The 22,157-nt window shown below is 44.9% G+C and overlaps 1 protein-coding gene across 8 annotated transcripts in view; it reads right to left on the minus strand.

Annotated features, from left to right (window-relative positions):
- Positions 1-22,157, minus strand: part of USP6NL (USP6 N-terminal like) — a 144,704-nt gene that overhangs the window by 45,689 nt on the left and 76,858 nt on the right. For all 8 annotated transcript variants that reach the window (XM_081879735.1, XM_081879732.1, XM_081879734.1 and 5 more), the window contains one exon: positions 3,736-3,775. In XM_081879735.1, the coding sequence (XP_081735861.1) occupies positions 3,736-3,775 (40 nt within the window). The remainder of the gene's footprint in view (positions 1-3,735; positions 3,776-22,157) is intronic.

Raw genomic sequence — 22,157 nt, forward strand, 5'->3', positions numbered from 1 at the left:
TAAAATTAGAGTGCATTATTCCCTTCATCTCACCTGTACTAAAGAATGTTTGGACATTTACAGGCGTTTAGGAACAGACGCAGCTATGTATTTCATATCAGAAAAACCAATGGCAAAGTATTATAAATCAAATGCAAATGTTTAAGAAATACATTGAGGTTTCTTCTCCCCAGCCTTAACATGATGCTGATCATGTCCAACCAATACAGAGAGGTTAAGGAGGAAAAGCACATATTAAATTAGAAATTAAATTAATTAAAATTAAAAACACAAATATTTGCAAATAAGGCCATCTATAAATCTAAACTGAAGCAGAATTAAGCAATATGCCATGGGTAGGCAAACTAAAGCACAGGGGGCCAGATCCAGCCCAATCGCCTTCTAAATCTGGCCCACAGACAGTCCAGGAATCAGCATGTTTTTACATGAGTAGAATGTGTCCTTTTATTGAAAATGTAACCCTGGGTTATTTGTGGGACCTGCCTGGTGTTTTTACATGAGTAGAATGTGTGCTTTTTAAAAAATGCATCTCTGGGTTATTTGTGGGGCATAGGAATTCGTTCACTATTATTTTTTCCGAAATATAGTCTGGTCCCCCCACAAGGTCTGAAGGACAGTGGAGCGGCCCCTTGCTGAAAAAGTTTGCTGACCCCTCCAATATGCCTTCAACTGGCAATGACCACATGGTTGTTTCTCAGCTAGTCTTCTACTGTTTCCTCTGGCCAGCAGTGACACTTGGGGGCCTCAGGAAGAAGGCTTTCCCAGCACCTGCCTCCTGATTCCTTTAGCTGGAGATGCCAAGGGTCAGACCTGGGAACTTCTGCTTGCAAAGCTTCTGCTCTAAGTGAATGGTCACCAAGCATTTTTCATCTGGATAACTTGGAAGCTGCTGGTGGTTTTGCCAACTACTTAATTAGTTTCCTGCCTGTTTAGAAATTTTAATGTGCTGTGCATATTTTTTTAAAAAAAATCAAATGGCATTCAAATTTTAATACAACAAGCAATAAAAACAGAATTCTCCTGCAGCCAAGCTGGTGCCAAACATATTGCCAAGCTTGCCTCTGGACCAAATCAGCGAGGGGTCTTGTCAAAGGACCTCCATACATACTGCCCAGGCTTGCACCCTGGGAGATCACTTTGGTGATCTCCATTGTGTCCCAAGACAGATTGAAGCCAACAGCAGCCACCTAATGTGTAGATAAGTCAGTTTCACCCTGAACTTGCCCACTCCAGAAATATCTACTTGACTGTACATACAAAGTTTTGACTATCTCCCGTATAACAACCTCCAGATTCTGACCAGTAAAAGTAACAATGAAAATTATGTACTCCGCTCTGTACTTTGCCACACCCATAGGAGATGTGGAGTTTATTTTAAATGCCACTGTGCAGCCTAATCAGAGCATTGCACTGCAAAGAGATACTAAGCAACAACAGGTTATTCCAAAGACAGACATAATTACAGTAATTTAAGACCACTTCACAATACTTAAATGGAATAGAGCCACTGTGCATGCTATAATCTTTCCTTTTGCTGATAAATACCTATGGAAGGTTTGCATTCGTTCATCAAGCAAAGTCTACCCAACGAAAACATTTTGTAACAGTGTTTAGGAAGAGTCTTATCTGAAGCCCTACAATTTCATACTAACTTTATAGTATGTTAAGCAGAGATTCTTCCCACTAATGTGCACTCTCAGAGAAAACTGCACACACTTGACTTCCACAACAGAATGTGCAAGAAACTAAATGTGCAGCAATGCATTTTAGTGACAGTTTTGTTCCCCAGCTAGTTGACTGCATCATAAATTGTGGGCAACAACTGAATTTTAGCTTCTGCAGTAATGCTTCCCAAATATGCTATTCGGGACAGTTTTTTCGCTGGCTTAAAAACTGGAGAGATACTATACTCAAAAAGATTTATCAATAGCTCCCTGAGCATTTGAACAAAGTTACTTTTTCAGCTTTTGTATAGCATAGCTATAATGGACTTTCGGTACCCTGCTCTCTTCTTTGCATATGTGAATCTGAGATCTCCCTGATCTTCCAGTGACACCTGTATTTTGGAACAGTGTTACTACTGAAATCAGGCAGGCACCTACAACCTTATTTTTTTGATCCCCTGGCTGCCAACAGTTTTTAGAGAATTTGCGCAGTTCAGTGTTAGTCATTCTGTATTTTATTATTTTATTATTCTATAATCTTATGATGTTTTAATAATTTTATGGTTCACCACCATGATATTTTTCTTATTACTTGGCAGTTTATAAACACTCCTGTAAATAAAATAAAAAATAGTCCCAAAGAGCTATTTTCATCTAATGTATCTCCCATACATTAGATGAAAATAGCTTCTGGATCTTCAGATAAGAGCAAAACTTTTCAGAGGGCATTTAAGTTAGAGAGCATCCTGGACTGGGCAGAGACCAAGTGTAATTTAAAGAGGCTTAATTAAGTAGAAGCTCAGCAAACAGCTGCAAACAGAACACAAGTGGCTCTTCCACCTTCCCAGACTAGCAGGGCTCAGCATCCTCTTGGCAAGTGACCTTTCAGTTGATCCTAGGAGTGTTAACAGCTCTATGGGGACTACATAAGATGCCTTCTTTTGACGATACTCAATGCCAAATAATCACCAAGCGCAAGGGCAGAAAAATTAGCTCGCCGCATCTGAGGAAGAGAGGCACTTTTGAGAGATTTCACAAACAAGGGATTGGGTTTAAAAGGAACATCTAACAGAGAGAGCTAAATTTGACTCACAGCAGCCTCAGTTGCAGCACAGCCAAATCTAAGCATGATGTAATCTGTGGAATGCACAGAGGGTGGTGGAATTTGTTGGCACAAGTAAGTCTTCAGCACACAAGGTTTGGGCCAAAACACCATGCAGATTGTGCAACATAAATCGATAAGCACTTGCCTCGCTATGGGAAGAAAGTGTGAGGGCTCTGACAGGGTCCTAGAGTCCTACCGACTCCTTCCCAAAGCCGAGTTAGCACTTGCCCAGCTGGGAAGGAGGTGGGAGGGCTCTAGGACTCTGCCAGAGTCCTCATGCCTCCTTCCTAAAGCCTGGCATGGCACCAGCGCTGAGTAAGGGACACCAAATTTTGGCTTAGCTCGGGGCACCATCGCACCAAAGTCTGCCCCTGCGAAAACAGTACTTTCGCAGTCTTCTGTTAGAACTCAGTACAACTCAAACGGTGGAGTACAGACTTTGCCTGCAGAAAGCCCCATGTTCAATCTCTGGCATTTGCAGGTAGCCCTGGGAATGTCCGTCTGAAACTCTAGAGAGTCGCTGCCAGTTACTGTTGACAAAGGAGTACCAGAGGCAGCCAATGTGGTGCTTTCCAGATATTGCTGTTATGCAACTCCCAACCACTGCCCTTGACCACTGCCCTTGCTAGTCAGAGATGGAGACCAACATGTGGAGGAGACCACGTGTACATAGCATAGTATAACCAATGTTCTGCTTCAGTGTAAGACACCTTCTGTGCACCAGCTTCAATCTACAATATCTCCAGTTACAAGTTACAGAATCGCAGGTTAAAGGGCTAGCAATGATCACTGCCTGAGACCTAGAAGAAGCACTCCCCGTCAGAGCAGATAGCACTAGTCTTGAGTCATGGTCTGACTCAAGACAGCTTCATATGCACAATGACCTGCCCACATATAGCTTCAGCAGTGGTACAGCACTGAGTAGAACAATCACTGGTAATTTAAAGTGAGAGATGAAGAACTTACCCTCTCTGTTGCTGCATCATGGACAGGTAGCTCCTCTTGGCTAAAAAGAAAGGGGAATAGACTATTACTTCCATTGAATATGAACAAAAAGATAGTTTTGAACAGATTGCTACTAATGGAGACTCAGAGGCATGGTGCAGAAGATGAAGACTTAAGAGCCAATTGCAAAACACTATGCCACAATAATGTAAGATAATAGAACAGTGGACATATTTGATTACAATCCTCCGTTTGGGGATAAAACTCAGGGGAAGCTCAAGTGCATAGGGTGGTGCTGCTTCTACTGTATAACATTCTACAAGGTCTTTAAAGCAGAAAAGTTCATGGGCCTACAATAGAGAGAGAAGATTACAATGAAGTAGGATGGACAGGTATGTATTAGTCATATAAAACAGTCAAATATTTACTTGGGCTGTATCCAAAAATCTATTTTGACTTTAGCACTCAGAAAATTCAATTGAACAATACTTGAAATTAACGACGACGTCAAATTCTGTGCTGTGGAATGACTGTTAAATCAGTTTTAAACACAGATCGATACCTAGCGAATCACTTGGGTGGGTGATTTCACAACCCATAAATTAGTTTACAAATCTGCATCCAAATCACACAAAATAAGAAAATGTTTTTAAAGTCAGAAGCCAAGATAAAAAGAAGACTGCCTTTCATTATAAGCAGTTTGGAGTGGTGAAGAAAGACACTTGCCTAGTAATATGCTTAGAACTGTTGGGTCCTTACACACACTCAAACACTCATATATTTATATACTATTTATTTTGGCGAAATAAGCTGAGATATTCATATGCAGCCCCTTCCCTCCCTCCTCAACATGCCACAATTAAACTTGGAAGTCTGCTATTAATCATAGTTTCCTGTTTCAGTCAAACCAGGAAAAAGTATGTTTACCAGGTTCAGAACAAGCCAAGGTTTAAGATCCTGAGTTGTTGCCAACCATAGTTCTCAATTAACTATGGTTCATTGAAGACTTCTTAGCTTTCAGCAGTGCACCAAGAAGAAAAGAGGGAAGGAGCAGCACGAAGACAGTGTGTGCTGCTGGTAAAAGTCTCACGCTTATCTGGGCTTATTAAGCTGACATATAATCATCCAAACTGGGCCAGTGACTTTTGGCTGGGTCAGTATGTGAAATGATTTTTAAGGAATTGACTGATCTCTACACTGGCTCATGACTCTTAAGGTTTCTTGCCTTCTCCATTTTTTTGTAGCATGTAATGCTCTTCAACCTGCAAGAGCTCCCCGCCAAACAGCCATTGTGGTTCTTATACTCCTTCACTTTTGCTCTTTGCTTGTGACACAACGTGGTGCGAACTGTGTAAAATTAACAGGAGGAGGGCCATTAACAGGAGGAGGGCCAGGAATTGTCTGGCTCATACTGTTCCATTAATTTTTTATTTTCAGCTGCATAGAGGCTCTGCATCCAAGTCTCAGCGAATCATAAATAATATGCAATCTTTTGGAAAGGATGGTCTGAATGCAAGTATTAATTCAGATGCTCGCTATAGCAATTTACAGCTTACTGCTCACTGACCACGCACACTGCTCAAGTTCTCAAGATGCACATTCTTATTCCAGCTGAGCAAGCTACAGGGTTGGACTGGATTGTATTAATTTTCCTCCGCCACTTCTCCCGCTGCCACTTCATCAGTGATTTTAATAATTCAGTATTGCCAGTTGGTGCATTGCTTAAAATGGGAGAGTGCTGTCTGCACAATACAGCTGGCATGGGGATGCTCGTTCCCATGTTGAATCTGCCCCCAAAAAACCCCAGCTCAATTGTTTAGCAGAACTGACAACACAGTGTCTTGCCCACTGTACACAGCTTTCCCACATCAACCAGCATCGTCTGATCAAGTTTGGTTGATTTGGTTGGAGGGGGTTTGGGGATGGGGTGGGAGAGAGGAAGTTACACATTTTTATCCCACTTCCCTTCCAAGAAAGCAGCACACACAGTGTTCCCTGTGGTCTCCCATGAAAGCACTGACCGGGCACTGGCGGTTGCTGTATTGTGCGTGTCTGTGTATCTAATTCTGTGTGTCTGACTACAGAATTAGGCTTCTACTGTACCATATCACCAATGGGCCACAAACATATTGTGCTAAATAAGCTACAGTGGTCCCCAAAGGAACCACTACCAACACCCATTTTATTGCACATCTCATATAAGGTTATTAGTTCCTGTTCACTGTGGCGAAGGACCCTAGTTCTCTGGTAGAGCAGCTGGTAGAAGGCCCTTGGTTCAATCCCCAGTGCCTCCAAATAGGACTGGGAAAAGCTCCTGCCTAAAACCTTGGAGAGCTGCTGCCAGTCAGTGAAGACAATAGTGAACTAGATGGACTCAGTATAAGGCAGCTTCCTATGTTAGGAGTATCGGGATGGTGTTTATGGTGGTAATTAAATAGTGCTGACATTATCAGGACAAGATTCTAAGTGCTATGGGGTGATTAAATGAAATGACTAGACATCCACTAAAGAGTATTGCAGCTTAAAAGACTAAATTGTGTCTACTTGGAAAGCAATTACATTTATAGCTATCTCTGATGCTCTACTTATTTTAGCTAAGAGAAGCCCGACTCCAAAGTGTGATACTATTTAAGACACACATAGCACATATCCAGATGAGAATCAGGCTAAAAACAGAATCTAACTCAAGTCTCAGGTCCTTAAAAGTTCAATCTTGCTCACTAAAAGAACGGGGAGAAACAATATCACGGGGCTTTCACAAAATAATACATTTTAAATTTGGGCCATGGCTTCTATCACCAGAAGTATTTTGTACCCCAGAGTAGACACCCAACCACAATAATGTTCCTGTACCACATCATGAGTGGCTGACAAGTTGCCTCTCAGTGTAAAATACACAGAAACATGCTATGTAAAGAAAAAAAGGCGCATTTGAAATATACTTCTGTATGTCGCCTCAAGGGCTGATGCTTAACTTTCTTTCCAGTGAAACCAATGAGGCTTTAAAGTGCTCAGCATTGGCTGGGATTGTGCCATTTATAAGCAAATGAAACAGTAAAATAAAAACAAATCAATACACCCTTTAGAATCGAAGAAATAGGTGTGTCTTTTGTTCTTGGTAATTTCTACCACAGTAAAAACTAATGGTAAAACAGATCAGGTCCAAGGATGGAGACTTCTACACACCTGGAGACACTGACCTCACCAGAAGTAACTGCCTGCTAAAATCTGGTGCACAGAAGTTTAAAATAAAAGGTCAGGCCAACTCTGCACTACTATCTACAACTGCTTTGTGTTGGACTGTGAGCACAGCTCAAACAAGGACAACCACAGTGGGCCTTATGCTTTAAAACTCCCTTGGCTTGTCAAAATAAATGCATTATGTTAGGTATTTGGGCTGGTACGTTACACCCTCCCAGAGTTTTTCAGTGGGTACCAATCTGTGTTGTTGTTTTTTTTAAAGTATGTTTTTAAATACACCACCCTGCATTGGCGCACAGTTGCCAATTTTAACCCAAGCAGAAATGTCTTGATTTGCTTCCAAAATGTGTTCGAGTGAGGCCTTTGGCAAATGTCCAGGAGAAGCTAGCTCCTTGCAAGTTAACCAGCTGCTGAAAACAAATTGCTATGGTCCTTCAAGGGTGCTCAGACAGTGGTATTACATGGATACTCTTCACTTGATTAGTTGCTCCTAGGCCCATTTAACATTTTAAAGCAAGTCTGCCATGTTTTTATCCGTGTTCCTTACAGCAAACACAGTATTCACATCCACACCAGACATTTAAAGTACTCTCAAGCCATTTTAACAGTCATGGTAAAGAATTCAGGGAACTGTAAGTTTCCCATGGGAGCCGCGAGTTGTCAGCCCCCTTAACAAACTATTACTGCTTGTTTAATTTGTACTACAATTCCCAGGATTCTTTGGGGGAAAGCTAGGAGTCATTGCTTTCCCTCAAAGAATCCTGGGATTTGTAGTACAAATTTAAGAAGTGGTGCAAACATGGGTGTGACAAGCATGTGGAGAGATGCACATTTCCAAACTAAACAGCAGATACATATCAATAATCCCACATTCAGCCACCTGTGTCTCCAGTGTATGATCAACATAAATCTCAAGTTGTTTTGAGGCCAGCTTCACCACACTTCAGGAATTTTCTGTATAGACTGTAAACACGTCTGCTGCTATAACGTTGGGACTGGCGCTACGGAACTCAAAGGCAAAGCTCTACAAGGCTTCACAGAGGAGTTTGTGTTGTTAACTGTTTATTATTTATTTCAGTGCTCATATCAAGCTGACTGAGATGCCCCTCCTGTGTCTCCCTTCGCCCACACCCAAATGCTGGACTCTGGTATTCTAACAAGAGCCACAGACCACAAGCCCTATTGATGCCTGTCCCTGTTATGCTCCCTTCTCTTATTTCAGATATTCTTCTAACGTAGATAATAGCTAAGTGGGAACAGAGCAATGAGAGCGTGGTTGTATCAATGGCAAAATGGAATTTTTAGATCCTTGCAGCCAGGGAATACCAATCTTTACATCTCCTGTTTGTAAAGTGTGTGTTTTTCAATTCCCCTCCTTCTCTCCTCCGCAGTGTGTGTGCACTCCTGCCCACACCACAACTCTCAAGAGGCTTTGGCTGTTTGCAGGCAAAGTCTGCCTACACAAATCAATCTCTGTTGGTGCAGCTTATGAATATACAGCAACAGGAGTCTGCATGCCTCTATGAACTATGCAGGCCCACTCCACGAGTTGCATAACAGCAAGCACAGTGGAATCAGAAAGAGGGAGGAAAGTTCAAAGTTGCCCCATATCCTTACGCAAACAGAATACAACCTCATGGCCTATTGTCAGGGAACTGCCATCGGAGAGACAGGTAGTGGACAGGCTACAGGAGAATAGGAGAGAATCTGCGGTAGAAGAGGGAACCAGCAGGGGGAGTGCAGGAGTCACAGCGGAGGGGAGGCTCTGGGATGCTTCCAGTGAGAGTAGTGGAGAGGTAACGGGACCCCCGTTGGGAACGCCCACCCTTCGCCGGAAACTGTCACGCAGAGAGTCTCGAAAGCGCATGTCTGTCAAAGAGCTTTTATGTTGGCGTAAATTCCGTAGACGCCCACTGTCAGATTCTACCAGCGACTGACGGAGTCATGCTTTGGGGGCTCCGTTAGTGCATCGGTTTGGATGACCAGCCAAACCCCAGAGGGATCAAGCTTTTACGCACAAGCAGCACACTATCCCACCACAGCAATCTGACAGTCTTTGAAAGCAGCTTGTGCAAGCAGAAGGCATCATGAGCGAACCATCCGGAACCGGAGGAGCAGGAGCGGGAGCTGGCGCAGATCCAAGCCTGGAACAAAGGTACAGGGCGTTGGAGGTCCAGCTGGCACTGCAAACGGCGAGGCTCGAGGAGAGGAGGGCTCAAGATGCAGATAAGGGGAAGACCACCCCACTTGCCAGACGGGTGCCTGGGCTGGTGCAGAAATTTGGGGGGGATCCCCGGAACTATCAAGCCTTTAGGACAGAGATGCAATATGCACTCAATCTACTGTTTGATGACTTCCCCGACGAGAACTCTAGAGTGGCGTACGTGATTGGCCATCTAGAGGGAGGGGCGAGGGACTGGGTTCGGCCCCTGATGGCAGCCAATAATGAAATCTTAAAGGACACAATGAAGTTTTTCCGCGCCATGGACTTGATGTTTTCCAGCGAGATCGAGCAGGGAGTGGTGCGCAGGCAGTTAATGGCGTGTAAACAGGGGAGCCGATCTGTACGTGAGTACTGGACTGAGTTCACCATGCTGATTCATAGACTTGGGTGGGACCTTGCTAGTGAACCTATTCAAATGCTGTTTGAAGAAGGTCTCTCTCCGGCAGTGAAAGATGAACTTTCCCGGGCGCCTAGGGCGGAGTCTATGGATCAGCTGACTAAATCAGCGCTGTCCATTGGGGCACGCCAGGAAGCTAGAGCTATGGAAAAGCGGGAAGGAAAGGGGGAATGTTGGAAGGACTTCCGCATTCCAGAGATTCCGGAGCAGCCTTTCCCGCCAGCAGAGCCGATGGAACTTGGAACAGCGCGCGCGCGCGCAGTTTCAAACACCAGTGAAGGGCGGAAGAAGGAGGGAAAGAGCGGCAAGAGATGCTATCTCTGCCAACAGCCAGGTCACTTTGCCAGAGTCTGTCCGCAAAGGAAGGAATGGCAAGGGATGGCGGGAACTGTTGGGGGGAAGGAGGAAGAAGAAATCACGGAGCCAGTAAAAGCCAACGCCTGGTTGCCAACATCAGGGCACAGCAGCCAGGCCAGGGAGTAATGAATGTGCCCACGCCGGAACCTCCAAGACCAGCGCTTGTGATAGAGGTGTTGCTGGAACTGGCAAACGGACACCCACTGAAGATAAAGGCGCTATTGGATTCAGGTAGCTCATGTAATTTCATGAGCAAAGAGTTTGCAGCTGCACACCAAATACAGACTATCCCATTGAGTAAGCCTTTGCAGGTTACCACGATTGATGGGAGGGAGCTGTTGGGAGGAGAAGTGAGCCAACAGACTGTACCAATGATAATGAGGGTGGCACGACACACCGAACTGATAGCGTTTAACGTAGCCACCTTGGGAGGAGCTCCTATTATCTTGGGTATGAGCTGGCTGGCGCTACACGATCCGCTAGTAGGCTGGCATCAGAGAGTGGTTTCCTTTGGATCAGCACATTGCCTAGAACACTGCAAGGAGGGAGAGGCTCAGGCAGGCGCCAGGGGCACTCTAGCAGGGATGGAAGTGATGGACAAAGGGAGGGTGCCACCACAATACGCTGACTTGCTTGACGTATTCAGCGAAAAAGAAGCAGATAAACTGCCCCCGCACAGACCCTTTGATTGTCAAATTACCTTACTCCCAGGAGCACAATTGCCAGTGGGCAAGCTGTATGCAATGTCAGACAGTGAGATGCAGGAGTTAAGGGAGTTCATTGACAAGAATCTCAAGCGAGGTTTCATCAGAGAGTCACGAGCGGTGGGGGGCAGCCCAGTGTTCTTTGTGGACAAAAAAAACACAGGCAAGCCCAGGCTTGTATGTGATTTCAGGGCCCTAAATGCAGTGTCAGAACCAGTGACTTTCCCTATGCCCAGAATTGATGACATTCTAACACGGGTGAGAAAAGGGAAAATTTTTACCAAGCTGGACCTTAGGGGGGCATATAACTTGATACGTGTGAGAAAGGGGGATGAGTGGAAGACCACTATGTTCACCCCCTTGGGGGCCTTTGAGTACACCGTTATGCCTTTCGGATTACAAGGGGGCTCCGCCTGTTTTCAATCATTCATGAATCACGTCCTGGGGCCACTGCTCTACAAGAACTGCGTAGCGTTCTTAGATGACGTTCTGGTGTACTCAGACAATGAGGAGCAGCATGTGCGAGATGTAAGAGAGGTACTGAGCAAGCTGCGAGAAAACCGGCTGTGGGTGAAACTGGAGAAGTGTCAGTTTCATACCAAGGAGGTGGAATTCCTGGGGTACCGGTTGTCTGACAAGGGATTGGCCATGGATCCCAGCAAGGTTCAAGCGGTACTGGAATGGAAAACACCAAAGACCAAGAAGGACGTGCAAAGGTTCCTGGGCTTCGGAAACTTCTATAGGAAGTTCATCAAAAACTTTGCCCATTTAACAGCGCCCATCACGGATTGTCTTAGTAGCAAAAAGAAATTTGTTTGGACGGGAGAAGCGCAACAAGCGTTCGAACGCTTAAAGCAGGCGTTTGCGTCGGAAGAGCAACTCTTGCACGTGGATCTACAACAACCAATGAGAGTGGAGACTGACGCGTCAGACCGAGCGGTGGGGGCCGTTCTTCTCCAGCCGGGAAAAGATACGTCTGAATGGAGACCGTGTGCATTCTTCTCGCGGAAGTTGAACAAATCAGAGAGGAACTACACAGTGTACGACCGAGAACTGCTCGCCATTCATGAAGCATTCCGGAAATGGCGGCACTTGCTGATTGGGGCGCAGCACAAGGTTCAAGTCCGAACTGACCACAAAAATCTGGAATACTGGAGAACAGCCCGAGTGCTGAACCAGAGACAAGTGAGATGGGCCCAGGAGTTCTCCAAATTCCACTTTGAGATTCGTTACGTGCCCGGCTCCGAGAACGTGAGGGCGGACGCTCTTTCCAGGAAACCTGAGTACTTAGAGGGGGAGGGAGCGCCTGAGGCAAGGCATGTAATCCCTGAAGACCGCTGGGTGTGTGGGGCGGCATTGGTGGGGCAGAGGGAACTGATAGAGGGTACGGAGAACGATGAATACGCCCAAGAGAAACTCAGAGAGCTCCGGAGGACAGAGGAGAACACAGGGGGGTTCGAAGAAAAGAACGGGGCGTTGTATTACAAAGGGGCACTGTACATACCCGACGGGGAACTGAGGGGCAGAGTACTCAAGCAGTTGCATGACAGCCCCACAGCGGGACATTTTGGACAGCACAAAACCATGTGGTTGGTTACCAGGGAGTTTTGGTGGCCCAAGGTGAGGGAGGACGTACGGGAATATGTCAGGGGTTGCGACAGGTGCCAGCGAGCGAAAGGAGAGAGGGTGGCGCCAGCGGGGCTATTACAACCCTTACCCACGCCCGAAAGGCCATGGGAGGCAGTATCCATAGATTTTATGACGGACCTGCCAAAATCCAAAGGCAAAACAGCTGTCATGGTGGTGGTAGATCAATTAACCAAGATGTGTCATTTTATAGCTTGTTCACATGCAGTCACAGCGGAGGAAACCGCCAAGTTGTTTGTAGAACATATTTTCAAGTTGCATGGCGCCCCCTTGAGGGTGGTCAGCGACAGAGGGAAACAATTTACTTCCAGGTTCTGGAGGAAACTTATGAGCTTACTGCACGTAGAACTCAATTTCTCAACTGCCCGGCACCCAGAAACCAATGGGCAAGCGGAAAGGGCAAATGGGGTTTTACAACAATACCTGAGGTGTTATGTAAAAGACAGAGAAAATGATTGGGTGGATAAGTTACCTCTAGCAGAATTTGCCTACAACAACGCGGAGAACGTGTCCACAGGGATGAGTCCCTTCCTGGCAAATTATGGGTGTCACCCCCGGGCATTCCCAGGAGAGGGAGGGGAGAGGTGGAGCGTGCCGGCGGCGGAATATTTTTTTGAAGAGATGGAGGCGATCCACCGTCAGCTTCAACTTAACTTAGAGAAAGCCAAGGAAGAATATAAGAAGCAAGCAGACAGAAATAGGAGGGAAGGTGAAACTATAAGGGTGGGGGACCGGGTGTGGTTGTCCACCCAAGGGCTACCGTTCAAGGGCGGGAGTAAGAAATTGAGGCCCAAAAGATTGGGACCCTTTGAGGTCATACAGCAGGTCAACCCAGTGGCATTCAAACTCAGGCTGCCCAGTCACATGAAATTACACCCAGTATTTCACAGGTCATTACTGTCGCCGTACCGAGAGGGACGCGAGTGGGGGGAGCGTGAGAGAGAGGCCACCCAAACGCCCGTGATAGAAGAGAGAGAGCGCGACATGAACGTGGCAGGAATCATTGATTCCAGGTGGAAGGGGAATCAGGTGGAATATCTGGTAGAATGGGAGGGGGAAGCAGAGTCGGAAAACACTTGGGTACCAGCAGAGGTAGTCAATGACGAGGTTTTAATAGAAACATTTCATCAGCGTTTCCCAAGAAAACCGCAACCCGTGGCTCGATTTAGAAGGGAACACTTTGGGACCACCGATGAGGAAGGAGAGTTTGAAGGGTTCCCAGAGTCAGGGGTGGGTGAAGAAGCCGACTCCGACGAAGAAGAGGAAGACGGGGAGAGAGACGGTACGCCGTGGCTGGAAGTGTTAGAATCCTCGGACGACGAGGAGAGTTCCTTCAGGGGCTTTCCGCCCTCACCGCCAGTGGGAGAGGAGGCGGGAGGGGGTGAAGGGGGCCCTGGGGGGGAGGTGGATGTCAGGGAACTGCCATCGGAGAGACAGGTGGTGGACAGGCTACAGGAGAATAGGAGAGAATCTGCGGTAGAAGAGGGAACCAGCAGGGGGAGTGCAGGAGTCACAGCGGAGGGGAGGCTCTGGGATGCTTCCAGTGAGAGTAGTGGAGAGGTAACGGGACCCCCGTTGGGAACGCCCACCCTTCGCCGGAAACTGTCACGCAGAGAGTCTCGAAAGCGCATGTCTGTCAAAGAGCTTTTATGTTGGCGTAAATTCCGTAGACGCCCACTGTCAGATTCTACCAGCGACTGACGGAGTCATGCTTTGGGGGCTCCGTTAGTGCATCGGTTTGGATGACCAGCCAAACCCCAGAGGGATCAAGCTTTTACGCACAAGCAGCACACTATCCCACCACACCTATCTCCAAGACAACTCGTCTTCCAAGGGATAGTGGAGATGCAGATGTTGATCGTATCTCAAGTCCACATTATTGGCACTACCAAGCAGAGAAAGAAAAAGCCCAAATGTAGTGACCAGGGGCTACCTTATAAAGGGAGGCAGAAAAATTTCAGCACATAAAGCTTCTCTCATCTCCACAAGCTGCACCCACAAAATCTCCTCTATTAAAGGTAAAGGAGGCCAGCTGCCCTCTATCATATCTCATCATATTGGAAAGATGTGAAAGGAAGATGATAGATGACAGACAAACAGACAGACATAGAGTGGATACCAGGTTTACAAAGCCTGAAGACAACTGATGTAGTCCATTTCTCCCTGACATAGTGAACTGTAATGGTTAAAAGTCTTGAGCTGAAAAGGTATCACATCAAGTCTTGCCTCAGCTATGAATTCACTAGGTGCAGAGGCCCTAAAATAGGGAGGGAGTCATTCTCTCCTTGACAAAACCTGGTGCAGTATTACTAGGAGGCCCAGGCCCAGCACCCTCTCTGATCTTGCATAAATCTCTTCACTTAGGCAGGCAAATCACTCTTCCCCAGCCTTGATCTTCCAACTGCAATAGGGGTAGAATGATAAACTACTTTATTATAGGATTTAGGACCATAATAGCTCAGTGCCAGAGCACATGACTTTGGCATGCCTTCAATCCCTGGCACCTGCAGTTAAAAAGATCAGCTAGCAGGTGAATAGGAAAGACCTTAGAGAGCCACTGCCTGTCAGAGTAGACATCAGGAGGACAACAGTCTGGTATAGCTGCCTCTGTTCCTATTGTTATAAGGATTGAGATACTGTATACATTACAAATGCCACTATCTTGTTTCCCCAAGATCTATATTTGGAGATTGTGGGAATATGGGAGGCATAGCATCTGCTCTATATTTCTCCTTGGCTGGGTCTACACATGCAGGGGAATGAAGTGGTGAATTGGGCCGAATTATTTCACACCTCTTTTGAATGCTTTAAGAATTACTTGCAAGTAGAAAACTAGCTCAGCAGGTGGGGGGCTGAGCAAAAACATCTCTCTGCTATGCTAGTTTTCTTCCTACAGGGATATACCATATTTTTCACTCTATAGGATGCACCGGACCGTAGGACGCACCTTGTTTTAGAGGGGGAGAACAAGAAAAATATATATATCCCCCTCTCTGCTGAGCTCCCCTTCAGAGACAGGGCCCCTTCCATTTCTCCTCCCGCTTGGCTGAAGGGGTGCCGTGCAGCTCTCCCTCTCTGCTGAAGCCAGGAGAGTCTTGCTCTCCCGGTTTCAGCAAAAGGAAGCCGAAGTCTGCGGAGCGCAGCGGGAACTCATGCTGTGCTCCGACCCCTCTCGCTCTCCAGGCTTCAGCGAAAGCAACGCGAAGCCTCCAGAGTGCGGAAGGAGTGCTCCCTCTGCGCTTCGGAGGCTTCGTGTTGCTATCACTGAAGACAAGGAGCCTGCATTCACTCCATAAGACGCACACACATTTCCCCTTAATTTTTGGAGGGGAAAGGGTGCATCTTATAGAGCGAAAAATACAGTACATGCAGCAGAGCTTTGAAGAATGCTATCACCCACCTGCAGTATCAAATAGTATGTCAAAGAGTATAGCCACTTCATGATTCTACCACATGCTTTCTGTCGCACGTGTAGATCAGGCTTGAACTACGGGGTGTTCCACATTTCATCAAGATGAGAAACCCCATGCAATCCAGGGATTGTTACATACACAGCAATGAAGGAAGTGGATCCAAATCTCTATAATGACAGGGCTTAAGTAAGAATACCCACATAATGGTTTAAAAATCCAAGCATTTTGCAAACTTCATCTCCCTAAAGCTCTCCTCGAACATATGTGTTCTAAAGGGAAATTGAAGGAGGGAAATAAAAGGAATTGCCAAAAGGGAGTCACAGCAAGTCAGTGGATCATCTGTTCTTCCAAGTCTTGCAAGAGAGAGACAGCTAGCTATTACTACCAGAGTTCAAATTCTGTCTGCTGGAAGTCCTACATATTCAATGCCTTGCTAAAATATTTAAAGCATGCATTTGCTGTATTATATTTAACCTGTTGGTCACCATGAAGACCAGAAAGTTGATTTAAAAAATAATAATAATCAAAAAAGCAGGTTCACAGTATGCTAAGTTCTGTAGAATGAGACATGTTTCAGTGCAAAATTTGTCTAATGGCAAATAAAGCCTCTTACGAATAGAGAAATATAATATTACCACACCATTCTAATGACTGAGCGTAGGGAAAAGAACAGTGCAAATACCAAGGCTTCTCCAGCACATAAGCGGCATTTCGGGAAAAGCCAGAATTTCAGAAGAATGTGCTTTATTGAGGGAAGCACATTGAGAATAGATTTGAAGTGATGAATGGAGCTAGATCTTTAAATTTATTACACACAGAGAGGCAGCTGGTGCTGGTTTTCATACATCTTTCAAGAAAAATGTGTCAAAAGCAACACTCGCATTACTCATCGGTTAAGACTATTACAGAAGCTAGCTCAAATCTTATAACATCCAATTCTGTAACTCACCCAGATATATGGCCATGGCCATTATTATAGGAGGTCATTTTTCATAATTAAGGAGTTTTATCCCAGCAAGCGAAGCTACAAAAGGGCTGCATCAGAAAGAAGGGCAAAGTTTTCCCACACAAGTTGTATCTCAGGCTTATATTGTACGCTCATTTCAGAATGACAGCTGCCCCAATACAGGGACCGACACATGCTGAAATGTATTCCCTGGGACAGTGTTGCACAAATGTCCTTCAAACGTAGGTCCTTATCATACAAGGTCTGCAAATGTAGGATTTGACCACCGCTATTGTCAGTTTTGCTATAGAAATAGCAAGGTGCTTAGAAACGGGACATGGTGCCTCTGGGAGGGTGATACGCGATATAAAAGCTGATCCTACCACCTCATCAGAACTGAGGCAATATATAAAAACTCTGGAGGTGCCCACTTTCACTACAGAAATTCCAAATGTCAAGTGACAAGTTATATAGGCTCATTAAATGCAGTATTAGATTTACAGACACCTCTGACTTAGCTGGGATTGGTTTTTTGTAAGAGCATGCTCAGTTTACTGCATTTTAAAGCAAATACATGCCCCTGAGGAATAGGGATAAAGCATTTGATGCCAACACAAAGCCAGGATTGTCCAAACAATGCATCTTCTTTTAAAACAACATATTAGGTCCTCCCCACCCATACGGTAATAAAGTATTTCAACTCCTATTATTGAGGACCCTCTGTCTATTTAAATGCTCACACTAAAATTACATCATTGAGTCAGGGTCATTGTTTACTTTCCTAATGTTGTGTTCTGAAAAAGTGTTACACTATTACTATTACTATTACTATTACTATTACTATTACTATTACTATAACTATACTTTATGTGCTAACTTTTAAGTGCCTGATAAAAATGTCTCTATTCCACCAGGTCTGTGCAGGCAGTTAAGAGTCCCTCAGAAGGGTCTATTGATGTTTGCTTTTAACTTCTTCTTGTTTAAACTTGTTTTATTTTTTTATGATTTTATTGTTTGGTTTTATGTTTCTGTGGACAAATGCCGGCTCCATCGGCCTGAAGTGAGATGAGTGCTGCACCCTATAGTCACCTTTGACTAGACTTAACCGTCCAGGGGTCCTTTACCTTTTACCTTTCCAGAAGGTCGGCAGTTCGAATCCCCGCAACGGGGTGAGCTCCCGTTGCTCGGTCCCTGCTCCTGCCAACCTAGCAGTTTGAAAGCATGTCAAAGTGCAAGTAGATAAATAGGTACCGCTCCTGCAGGCGTTTCCATGCGCTGCTCTGGTTCACCAGAAGCGGCTTAGTCATGCTGGCCACATGACATGGAAGCTGTACGCCAGCTCCCTCGGCCAATAAAGCGAGATGAGCGCTGCAACCCCAGAGTCGGTCACAACTGGACCTAATGGTCAGGGTTACCTTTGCCTTTATTGACTTATGATAACAAGGCAAGGACTGAGCAAAGACCATCAGCTTCTTAGATATTTTTTTTAATGAATTACCTGGAAATAGCTGGAATCTCAGGATAGCAATGGGATTAAGATTAGAACACTGAAGTCTACACCACTGAAGCCTATTGTGCACACAAAAAGGAGAAGGAACAGAAAAGCATATAGCTGTGCTGATCAAAATATTCCTTTATAAAGTTAGATTAAAAAAGAGAAGTCAATTATTTCACTTGGAGACATTTAATGTACTTCAGTTCTGAATAAAATCTATTTCTTTGGCTCATTATTTTCATTTTCCCACCTGCTGCTACAATGCATTGCATTTAAATAATAAAGTGTGATAGAAAGAAGGGTACATGCCAGCCTCTTAGCATGACACAGAAGACAGATTTCTATTGCCTGATGTATGCCCCAGGCAGAGCCATAATCCCTTGCATTAGCAATCCCTTCTCAAAACACGTTCAGCACTTTAACGAACTCTCACAAGCTAGCAGATAAAATTATACTTTGGATCATTGGCTTGAGAAAAGAGAAGCAGCTCTGCCAAAATTGCTGGAGCTGCGCCTGTTGATACAAACCAATAATGTAAAGCTTTGGGGGACAATAAGACTGGAAGGAAGATTAGGTCTGCCAAAGAAAAAGGAAAAAGAAAAGCAGGCACTACCATCCCTACAAATGTACATTTGTTCAAACCATGGGGGGTGGACCCTTCCACACATACTCTCCAGTAGGGAGTGATGGGCAAAATTATCAAGGGATGTAAGAATAGCCTTCGAAATTGTGCATTTCATTATTCCAGGCCAGAAATGAAATGTTCCTGTTTGTTAAAAGTATTCCTTTGCTGAATTCCTTTTCATGGATTTCAATACACTTTCTTGTGGTCCCTTTTTCCTGCCCTCTAGGGAAAGCTCCTCAGATAGTGTCTTCAGGTCTAGAAGAGGTGGTGGTGGTGGTATTTATTTCCATTATACAGTGGTGCCTCGCAAGACGAAATTAATCCGTTCCGTGAGGCTCTTCGTATAGCGGTTTTTTCGTCTTGTGAAGCAAGCCCATTGACAGCTTAGCGGATTAGCGCTATTAGCGGTTTAGCGGCTTTTAGCGGATCAGCTGATAAGCGGCTTATCAGCGGATCAGCTGATAAGCGGCTTAGCGGCTTAGGAAAAGGGGGGGAGGGGAAAAAAACCTGCAGGAACTCACATTTCGTCTTGCGAAGCAAGCCCATAGGGAAATTCGTTTTGCAAAGCGCCTCCAAAACGGAAAACCCTTTCGTCTAGTGGCTTTTCCGTCTTGCGAGGCATTCGTCTTGCGGGGCACCACTGTATAACAATTACCGGGGGAGGAGGGAGAAAATTCCAATTTATCCCTACCCCCACCCCATGCCGGACGAATCAGCCTATTTAAGTTTGCCAAAGTCCGCTCTGTGATTTTGGTGGCTGCCATTCTTCAGGGTTATCAGAAAAGTATTTCATAAATGGATTCCATATTTCAACAAAAGCATCTACGTCGATTGTATTACTCAATGCATGTAATCTCTTTGTTAATTGTTCTGATACAGCAATAGGACATGCATTTGGTTTCCAATGAGAGATACACAGATGTTCCAATCCTTGCCAACTCTGTGCCACTCGTATGCATGCTAAGTAATCAGTTCTTCATAATGAAGATCAGATTGCCCTTCTTTAAAAAAGTTAATAATCCCAAAATTGGGGTACTTTCCACTTCTAAACCCGTAATACAGTTTTTTTCTGTACATACCCTCTGCCAGAAGGGTTTTATATGTTCCCACATCCACCACATGTGAAATGCTGTGCCCATACTATTGCAGCCTCTCCAGCATAATGGCAAGATTGTTTCATTAATATAGCTACATTGTAATGGTGTCAGATGCCATCAGTGTAATAATTTTAATGTATTTTCTTGTATACAAGTTGATACCATGGCCCTTTAGACATGCCCTGAACCCCCCTAAGTACGGCAGTAGCAATAGAGAACTAGTCACCCACTAAACATTCAGCTGCTGAAAATACAGAAGCTTCTGAAGGACAACGTGACAGAAATAGAACTTGTGCATCATATATCCGCTGCATTTGGGTAAGCCACCAGCCTTCTCCACAATACATTTGCCCATGCACGCATCTCTATTCTTGGACCACACACAGGTTTTAAAGAAGCAACATCAGCCAAATCTCATAGCATGGGAAAATGCAGCTCGTGTAGTTTCCTTTGAAAGCTGGGATCTGTTTTCTACTAGCTGTTCTGAGAATTCAACTAATTTGAGCATAAAATAATTTGAGTAATGCAAAATGCTAGTGGAAAGACCATTAAACGGAGTATTACATAAGGCTTGCCCAGACCTATTTTTTTTGGGGGGGGGGTGTTTTTGTTTTACTTACGGGTGCTTAACTTTGCAACTGTGACATACTATTAACATGATGGATTCCTGCATTTTTATAGCAAATACATCTGATTCACTTAAGAGCCCTATCTGTAGCAATATATTCCACAGGTTCATTTTAAAATTAGAACACAAGTAAATTTTGTTCTTTTGCCGGTCCCCAACCAGCATGTTCAAATTCAGCATTACCATAAAATTGAATTTTAATAATTGATAGTATTCCAGAGGCCAGTTAGTTACAACAACTAGTGGCAATGAAGCATATTAGATTCTAAAACTTTGCAAATAAAAATGTTCACACAGAATAGATGACTACAACCATCTTTGGAAGTGGAGTTCCACAGTGGTATTTAAGTTAGCTCCATTGAAAAGAATTAAAACAAGTCTTTCTCACTGCAGTCTGCATCCCCCAAACTTTGTGCAGGACATACAAATATGCTCTGAGATATGCAGTTACTGATTCCTGACTCCTTCAGATCAAGAGTTTTAAGTTTTAAGACCACTGTGTAATCCCTGAGTATTAGTGTTCGCTGTCACCCAGATAGACAATTACAACTAAAGTCAGAATTTAACTAATTTCACTTGATTTCCAGAATAGCTGCTTTTGTCTGTTGAACTAAAAAGAAAAGAAAAATGTTGACCAACATTAATCAATTCCACTGACACTTACTTCTGAGTACATCTGCATGGGACTGGGAATTCTGTGGTTTCCATGGTGAAAACAAGGAGTTCTTTAATGCAGATTAGTTAAATGCAAAACACTTTTGCCTCTGGCTCCACCCTTCAGCTGCTGTGGCTCCACCTACACCCCTACCAAATTCAGCACACGAATGTTTGCCCAGTCCTGACATCATGGAATAAGATACAGTGGTACTTCGGGTTAAGTACTTAATTCGTTCTGGAGGTCCGCTCTTAACCTGAAACTGTTCTTAACCTGAAGCACTGCTTTAGCTAATGGGGCCTCCTCCTCCTGCTGCTGCTGTGCCGCCGGAGCACGATTTCTGTTCTCATTCTGAAGCAAAGTTCTTAACCCAAGGTACTATTTCTGGGTTAGCAGAGTCTGTAACCTGAAGCGTATGTAACCTGAAGCGTATGTAACCCAAGGTACCACTGTTCTGTGACACTGTGGGAATATTTGGCAATATTTCACCAGGGTCAAATGATAAGCAGTCAAGCTGGTGCCAAATGTATTGCTTTCCTTTCCTTTGGACCACACCATTGAGGCCAAAAGTGTGGGGGTCTTGTCGTCTGGGCAGCCCAGGACCTCCATACACTCTGGCCAGGCTTGTGCCTTGCAGCACTTTGGCGCTGCAAACACAGGAAAAACAATGCGGGATGCAGCGGCTACAAGCTACTGGTCTCTGCAGCGAAAGCAGGTGCTGTGATTTTCCAGCGGTTTGACTTCACTCCTGGAGGCGCATTCCATTGTCTCTTGAGACAGATGGGATTCCAACAAGAACTGGAAATATTTGATAGACCGAAGCCATAGACTCAGTAGACTGGTCTTCATTTACTCTCTCTATCCCCCCCCGCCCCCCATCTGCAATACTGAGATAGCAATCCTCATATACCTTCCCCGATTGCTATAGGACAGGCACGTCCAACTCCCAAGAGACTGATCTACTCACATTATAAAAATATTGGCTGTGTGATCTACCCATTGTTATTGACAGGCAAAGTTGTTGAGCTTTTTTTATTGGGAGGGGGGAATCACT

This window comes from Podarcis erhardii, assembly GCF_964252035.2.
Source record: "Podarcis erhardii genome assembly, chromosome: 10".
NCBI lineage: Eukaryota > Metazoa > Chordata > Lepidosauria > Squamata > Lacertidae > Podarcis > Podarcis erhardii.